The 9,122-nt window shown below is 42.2% G+C and overlaps 1 protein-coding gene across 1 annotated transcript; it reads right to left on the bottom strand.

The window, feature by feature from the left end:
- Positions 1 to 1,109: 1,109 nt before the first annotated feature.
- Positions 1,110 to 2,022, bottom strand: LOC100348918 (small ribosomal subunit protein uS5). The gene has a single exon (XM_017347477.3). The coding sequence runs from the start codon at positions 1,996 to 1,998 to the stop codon at positions 1,117 to 1,119; it is 882 nt and encodes a 293-aa protein (XP_017202966.2). The 5' UTR covers positions 1,999 to 2,022; the 3' UTR covers positions 1,110 to 1,116.
- Between the last annotated feature and the right edge of the window lie 7,100 nt (positions 2,023 to 9,122).

Raw genomic sequence — 9,122 nt, forward strand, 5'->3', positions numbered from 1 at the left:
TTTCAAAGCCAGCTGAACAGTTTTTATATTCTAATATATTTAGTCCATTTATATTTAATTACTGATATTATTGTGCTTAAATCTACTATTTACTACTGTCGATTTTCTTCTGTCCTACTTGTTCTATATTTTTTCTTCTCTTCTTGCTTTATTATGGATTAAATAGTATTTTATCCTTCCATTTTCTTTATTAGTTTCCTAACTATATATTTGTTTACTATTCTTTTCATGAGAAACACAGAATTTACAAAATGCAACTTTGCTTTATTAAAATCTAATTTAGCGGCTGGCACTGTGGCACAGTAGGTTAATCCTCCGCCTGTGGTGCCGGCATCCCATATGGGCTCTGGTCCCAGTCCCAGCTGCTCCTCTTCTGACCCAACTCTCTGCTGTGGCATAGGAAAACAATAGATGATGGCCCAAGTGCTTGGGTCCCTGCACTCACATGGGAGACCCGGAAGAAGCTCCTGGCTCCCGGCTTCAGATCAGCGCAGCTCCAGCTGTTGCTGCCATTTGGGAAATGAACTATCAGATGGAAGCCCTTTCTCTGTCTCTCCCTCTCACTGTCTGTAACTCTACCTCTCAAACAAATAAAATTTAAAACAAAACAAAAAAAAAAAACTAATTAAAATTTGTGGTTTTCCCAATTGCTGAACTGTGCAAAGATCTCTGAGCATATTAATTTCATTAACCTTTCCTTTTTTTGTAGTATCATTACCATGTATTTTAATTCTCTATATGTCTTAATGCATACCATTTCTACTGCCTTGATACCACTGTGATATGCAAACACACACACACACACACACACACACACACATCAGTGAGTGTTTTTTCTTTTATTCAATGGAAGAGATGTTCTATAACAAGTTAGCCTGCCATTGTTGGATATCAGATTCCAAATAATTCTATTTTAAGTGGAATTAGTAAGCCATGATTCTTTCCTTATCTTTACTAAACATCTTTTATGTGCTTATAATATAGCTTAGCTTATTAATGGATCTTATAGATTTTATGTTTTCACCAGATTTTATATATATATATATATATTTTTTTTTTTTTTTTTTTTTTTTTTTTTTGCAGGCTCCGTCCACTTTATTTCTCTCGTGTAAAAACCTATGTTGTGGCCACAGCTGGAGCCTGGGTCCTCTGCACGGACACCCTGGTGTGCGTCTTCACAAGGTGGTCGGTGAACTCCTGGTAGGGAGACTTGGTGAACACGGTCTCTTTCCAGAGGTCGGGGGTCAGGTAGCTGTAGGTCTTGGAGATGGCATCGAAGGTGGCCTTGGCGAAGTTGCCGAGGGTGGCGGTGCAGCCCCGGGCCGAGGTGTAGCAGTCATCAATGCCAGCCATCATGAGCAGCTTCTTGGGCACAGGGGCGGAGACGATCCCGGTGCCCCTGGGCGCGGGGATGAGGCGCACCAGCACAGAGCCACAGCGGCCGGTCACCTTGCACGGCACGGTGTGGGGCTTGCCGATCTTGTTCCCCCAGTAGCCTCGCCGCACGGGCACGATGGACAGCTTGGCCAGGATGATGGCCCCTCGGATGGCGGTGGCCACCTCCTTGGAGCACTTCACGCCCAGGCCGACGTGGCCGTTGTAGTCCCCGATGGCCACAAATGCCTTGAAGCGGGTCCGCTGGCCGGCCCGCGTCTGCTTCTGCACCGGCATGATCTTCAGCACCTCGTCCTTGAGGGCGGCGCCCAGGAAGAAGTCGATGATCTCGGACTCCTTGATGGGCAGGGAGAACAGGTAGATCTCCTCCAGGGACTTGATCTTCATGTCCTTAACCAGGCGGCCCAGCTTGGTGACCGGCAGCCACTCCTTGTCCTCCGCCTTGCCTCCGCGGGCGCCGCGGCCTCGGCCCCGGCCCCGACCCCGGCCGCGCCCGCGGCCTCGGATGCCGCTGCCGAAGCCTCCGCGGAAGCCGCCGCGGCCTCCCATTCCAGGGCCCCCGGGGCCTCCGGGCCCTCCTGCTGCACCGGCGTCATCCGCCATTTGGTGTTCTCTCGGAGAAGAAGAAGGAGATTTTATATTTTCACCTTGAATAAAGGGAGACTTTAAACTCTATTTAATTCAAGCTTTGGAAAACTACAGCCTGCAGATTAGATCAGGCCTGCCACCTGTTTTTTTTAATCAAATTTTACTAGATAAAAACAACCCACACTCATTTACATATTGCCTATAGCTGCTTGCATGCTACAAGGACCATATGGAAGGCAAATTCAAAGATATTTACTAACTAGTCTTTTACAGAAAAAGGTTTGTGATCCTCTATTTAATTCCTGACATCCCTCATTTTTCCAGTTAAGACTTTTATCCATTATGTCCACTCTCTGCATTCCCACTCATTCTAGCTACCACCAATGGATTAATATTCTCAAATTCAGCTCTAGTCACCTTGCTCTTCTGCTCAGAAATGATCCTACTCTACCTTACATAAATTACTTTTTTGTACTTTTACTTTCTTACTAAAATATTTATTGTGTTCCTTCCATGATAGCAGAGTTTGTCTTTTATGTTTTTATATTCTAAAATTTCTTATTACTGTACTGTGCATGGTGGTTAATAAATATTTACTCAGTTAATTGAATAATGAGTTTTTTCGATGTTAGACATTTTAAAGCATTCCTTTTACTCCACAGGCATCTGAAATGACACGATTTACAAATCATTTCACTGCAATCTTTCCTGGAAATAATTCACTGCCACCTCCCCAGGAGGCTTCCTTCTCTGCCTGCATTTTCCCCCAGAGGGCTGCTTAGCCCTCAGTGCTGGTCTCCTGTTCCCACCACCAATTCAATTTGGAGAGCTCTTAATCATTGAGGCATCGCTCCTTCTAATCATGCCCTTTTCAGAGTTTGTAAGATATATTTGGCCTTGACTTTTGTTCAGAAGTCATAATTTAGTAAAGAAAATCCTGCTCGGCTAAACTATATTTTTGCCAGCTCACGTCCCCATCCTACTTTCTATTCTAAAGCCATAGAGTACAACTAGGACACATGAATATAAAACCTGGCCAACCCTGACCCTTCTCCTTTATTTTCCTATCCAGAGACTCAAATCTCTAGAGAAAATTATGCATGACTCATCCCAGGCGGCTCAGTATATGTAGAGAAGTTTTGAATCAGTAGAAGCTGCAAGATTTAGAGAACACAATGAAAATCAGTCTTCAACTAGATCTTTCTATATCTTTTTATCATCGAGATATTTCTTTCTTTCTTTCTTTTTTTATTTATATGAAAGGCAGAAAGAGACAGGTATACAGACAGAGATCTTCCATTTGCTGGTTCATTTCTCAAAAGCCCACAACAGGTAGGGCTGGGCCAGGCCAGAGCCAGGAGCCAGGAACTCACTCCAGGATTCCCACATTGGGTGGCAGGGATGTGACTACTTGAGCCATCACCACTGCCTCCCAGTGTGTGCATTTGCAGGAAGTTGAATGAGAAGCAGAGCTAGGACTGGAACATAGACACTCCAATATGGGATACAGGCATGCTGAATGGCATATTAACTGCTGAAACAATTGCTGCCCCCAAATCTTTTTATATATGTTTCCTTTTAACCGATATCAGATAATATTCATGAGCAGTCCATGAAAAGTGCACTGCAATTGTGCAAAAATGATTTCCTTAGTTCTAAATTCAAGAAGTTATAAGTTAGACGAGTTTTTCTACTTTAAGGATTCTCAGAGCCTCAATGTTCTAATGTGTACAATGAAGCTGCTAGGGAAAAGTACACAAGCTACTTACCCAAGTTTATTTTACCTCACTTTTGCAGATCAACACATAATGTCCTAACAGACTATGAGTCTTCCCAGTGAAAACAATTTGGTAAATGCTGATGAAATTCCTAACTACACCTAGACTGGAAAAGGGGAAGACATTTTCAAGCAAGATCACTAGCAAAGGTGGCATCTAGTAGGATTTCTGTTGAACTATATTCTTCTCATTTTTCTCTACGTTGAAATATTATTTCACTGTCAACTTAAATTCATAGTTTCCATGAAAGCTTCATTTGATTACTGTGACTATTTAAATCATACAACATGATGTAAGTATATATACTGGCCGGCACCGTGGCTCACTTGGCTAATCCTCCGCCCGCAGTGCCAGTACCCCGGGTTCTAGTCCCAGTTGCTCCTCTTCCAGTCCAGCTCTCTGCTGTGGCCCAGGAGTGCAGTGGAGGATGGCCTAGGTCCTTGGGCCCTGCACCTGCATGGGAGACCAGGAGGAAGCACCTGGCTCCTGGCTTCGGATAGGTGCAGCGCTGGCCGTGGCAGCCATTAGGGGAGTGAACCAGCAGCAGGAAGACCTTTCTCTCTGTCTCTTTCTCACTGTCTATAACTCTGTGTGTGTGTGTCTCTCTCTCACTCAGTCAAAAAAAAAAAAGTATATATACTAAAATGATTACTACACTGGAATAAATTATCATATCCATCATCTGACATAGTTAGCCATGTCCCTCCCACCATACTATGAGCAGTTATTGTAAAAATCCTGAATACCATACACTTTGATTATAGTACTCATGTTATACATCTTTCAGCTTTTTTATCCTGCATATTTTCTATTACCTCTTGATCAATATCTTCCTATTTCCTGTCCTTAACCCTGACCCTGGAAATCACTGCCTCATTCTCTATCTTTGACCTTTTTCAAATTTTAAATTTTCACAGTAAAGAATTCCCAGCAAAACCTGAGCTATCTGCCTACAGGTTTGCCAGAGGAGTTGTAAACCGTATCTCCAGGTGGTGGTTAAATCCTAATGGGATAAAGCTGAGGTTAAACAGACAAAACAATTAGAGACAAATCTAGGTTGGAGTCTTTATACCTCTACATATTGTACTTTATTTCATTGTATCTTGGCTGTTTAATTTTTAAATCACTTAAATAATATCCAGGATCAGAAAACAGGAAAACAGGAAAAGTTGTGATTCTACTTCCCAGACCCGTCACCTTACATTTGCCTTCCCCAACCCCTCACTTGTCTCTTTTTTGCCTCTTTTTTTTTTTTTTTTTTTTTTTTTTTGACAGGCAGAGTGGACAGTGAGAGAGAGAGAGAGAAAGGTCTTCCTTTTGCAGTTGGTTCACCCTCCAACGGCCGCCACGGCACCGCGGCGCACGGCGCTGATCCGATGGCAGGAGCCAGGTGCTTTTCCTGGTCTCCCATGGGGTGCAGGGCCCAAGCACCTGGGCCATCCTCCACTGCACTCCCTGGCCACAGCAGAGAGCTGGCCTGGAAGAGGGGCAACCGGGACAGAATCCAGCGCCCCAACCGGGACTAGAACCCAGTGTGCCGGCTCCGCTAGGCGGAGGATTAGCCTAGTGAGCCGCGGCGCCGGCCCTCTTTTTTGCCTCTTAACAGAAAATCATCCTGCCTGGTTTTTTCATGCATTTCCATTCTCTCCATGGATATGATTACTAGCCACTTGAGTTTTGGTGAGGTATTTGTCACTTGGAAGAGCTTCTTGTAGAATTTTTCAAACCTATATCCCATCTCCAGCACACTGCAGGATAAGCACAGCTGAGTTCATGGACAGCCACACACAGCAGTACCTGCTGCTAAGGCAGCTACAGACAATGTGTTCAAGAAGGAATCACATCAGTGCAGGAGCAGCTGGCAATCCACGTGTGAGGCTCAGAGACACCTGATGACCACTGGTAAGAAAGTTAGAGGTGACTAAAATATTCCATGTTCAGCTGACTTCGAAAAAAATCCTTTCCATGCCTGTTACTTTACTACCAGTGAGGAAAATAGAAATAGCTTCATCTCAGAAGCTTAAATATCCCTGTAAAGGGATTGTCCATTTGCAGAACTAGTGAGGCTTAAAATTGCACCCATATGTATTTCTTCTATCTCTTCCTTCCCAAGTTGCACCCCTTAAAACATGGAATGGAAAGGAAAACCTGAAAGTAATCACTCAGCCAGAATTTTTGTCACTTAGTTCCTAATAACCCATTAATCTCCCTCCTAGGAATTTTTTCCAGAAAAGCAGTTTAACAACAAACAAGTACTCTATGCATCAAGAAGTTACTATAAAATTTATAGAGGGGAAAATACCAATATTACCTAAGTGTTTAACAATGGGATATGTTAAATAATTTACCTACAAACAAAATACATAGCAGTTTTTAAACATAGGTATAGAAGTATTATATATATAAATTAAAAAGGCAAAATATACTACTTCATAAACTCTAAAAGAAACATGCATATATGGAAACACTGGAAATGTGAATTTCTACAGAGATAATTTTACTTTACAAATATTGCATCACTTTAAGTAAAAGGATTCATTGCTGTTCTTTGAGAAGATGGTGTGTAGCACAGAAATCATCCCAGCATCTTCATAGTTACTTTGGGTGCTGGCTCAAATTGCATACAGCAAATAAAATACAGTATTCCAGTTACATTTTTATTTTTAAAAAAGTGAATTTTTAGCCGGCGCCGCGGCTCAATAGGCTAATCCTCCGCCTAGCGGCGCCGGCACACCGGGTTCTAGTCCCGGTTGGGGCGCCGGATTCTGTCCCGGTTGCCCCTCTTCCAGGCCAGCTCTCTGCTGTGGCCACGGAGTGCAGTGGAGGATGGCCCAGGTGCTTGGGCCCTGCACCCCATGGGAGACCAGGAAAAGCACCTGGCTCCTGGCTCCTGCCATCGGATCAGCGCGGTGCGCCGGCCGCAGCGCGCCGGCCGCAGCGGCCATTGGAGGGTGAACCAACGGCAAAAGGAAGACCTTTCTCTCTGTCTCTCTCTCTCACTGTCCACTCTGCCTGTCCAAAAAAAAAAAAAAAAAAAAAAAAAAAAAAAAAAAAAGTGAATTTTTAGTATAACTAGCATAAAATATAATTTAATACAATGGTTTAATTTTTAGTATAATATATATGTAATATTGGGGACATACTTCTACCTCTCCATAAAAATGTATTTTTATCTGAAATGCCAATTAATTTTGTATCCAAGCCAACAAATCTAATGGAGCACTGAAAAAAGAGACTAGTGTTTGGGGGGAAAATCCTTTAAACTCTAATGACCCATGTTCTTCTCCTTTATGTCCCAATAGAGAGAGGATATGTTAAACTTGCTTTTTCATTATTGATACAGAATTTCTCATATTTGACAGACATGCACAACAATCTTCTCCAATGACCTTTGGCTTAGGTATTGATTATTTTAACTCTTATTCATGTATTTGTTTATTTGAAAGGAAGTGAGATAGAGATATTCCACATGCTGTCCAGGGCTGAAGCCAGTAGTCCTGAAATCAATCAGGATCTCCCATATGGATGGTAGAAAACCCACTACTTGAACCATCCCATAATACCTCCCAGGGTACTCATTAGCAGGAACCTGGAATCAGAAGTGGAGTCAGGATAGGAACCCAGACACTCCAATATGGGATGCAGACATCCCAAGAGGTTTCTTAACTACTAGACCAATAACCTGCCTCTAGACATTGATTGCTAATGTTTCTAGACATGACCAGTTTAGAAACAATGGGTTCAACTAACAAATGGCACATACCACAGAGATTTCATACAGAAATAAATATTTGAATTGCTTTTCTCAAAAGGAGAGTAACAGGTTCTTAAACCTTGGGGGCTCCCGTGTGTCACAAAAATTCAAATTGAGGAAGTAAAGATAAAATGTAAAATGCTTCTGTCATGTCAACCTTAAATATTAGTATTTCTACATGGAAAAGGGCTTTTCATAGCTTTACTTTTAGGATACTGATACAGGAAACAGAATGGTTTGGAGAAATGAGGGATAACATTAAAATTTAATGTAAGTATTAGCATTCCTTTAAATTCCAAATATTTCCTTCACTATCCACAAGAGCTGACAGGGGTTTTCATGGAAAGGAGTCATAAAAATCTCCTTGAAAGTACTGAAGACAACTCAGAGAGCAACCAATATAAATGCCCCATTTTACAAATTAAATAAAGGTACTCACAAGTTGGTCAAAGTCACATCTACTTCATGGCTTCCTTTTAGAAAGAATAACTGAAATTTTTCAATTTCCATTTTTCTAGCCAATGCACAAAGTTGACTGAAGACTAACCACTGATAGCAGCAGACCAATTTACTGAGATCAGAAAGATTCATGGTGGAGCCAGCATTGTGGCGTAGCCGGGTAAGCCCACCACCTGCAATGCCAGCATCCCATATGGGCAGTGGTTCAAGCCCTGACCACTTCTGATCCAGTTCTCTGCTAATGTGCCTGGAAAAGCAGCAGGGGATGGTCCAAGTACCTGGGCCCCTGCAATCAAGTGAGAAACCTGACAGAAGCTTCTGACTCCTAGCTTCAGCCTGGCCCAGTCCTAGCCATTGCAGCCATTTCAAATAAATAATAAATAGACCTTTAAAAGAAAGAAATCTTCATGGTAAGTGAAAAGCAAAAGCCTAGGACAACACAGGTAATCCCTGACATTTTGTTTGCTGCAAAACTCAAAGAGGAATTCAAAGGCTGGCGGTATGATTAAAACCTATGCATTGATTTCAAGTGAGAATATAAAGGATACCTGATAAATTATACTGATTCTCATTTTACAAGGTGATAACTTTTTGCTTTGTCAGCCTTCAACTTTGCTTCTACGTAACTGTGCACTGATGGACAGATGTAGAGAGAAGCATGGTTCTGCAGGGAACCCATCAAATAGTGAGAAACAAATCCCCTATGTTTTCTTCCACAGACAACAGATCCAAACATCTCTCTTGGAGAAACTGGAAGCTAACCATGGTGAATGGTGACAATATGTTGTTTTGTGGCCTTTTGTGATAGCCTAACTATACATCATAAGCTAGGCTAACATCAAGAACCCAAAATAATAAAGCTTTCACACAAAATCATAATCCATTGTCAGATAAAATGGGAGAGTAATGTTTCCATGGCAGTTTTTAAAGTTTTAGAAATTGTGAACAAGGAACTAGTCTCTTTCCTGGCATCAAAATGTTAGAGAAAACTTCAGCTTGCTTTTCCTTCATCCAAGACAAACTCACACTGATAAGATCAGTGTGAGACGATGGGCCAATAATTCACGTGCATTATGTGTGGTTACCTTTAGTCTCCTCTTTTCAAGGGAAGGGTGGCATCTTGTGGCACAAACACAACTTGCTTTAGT

The sequence above is a fragment of the Oryctolagus cuniculus genome, chromosome 2 (genome assembly GCF_964237555.1).
Source record: "Oryctolagus cuniculus chromosome 2, mOryCun1.1, whole genome shotgun sequence".
NCBI lineage: Eukaryota > Metazoa > Chordata > Mammalia > Lagomorpha > Leporidae > Oryctolagus > Oryctolagus cuniculus.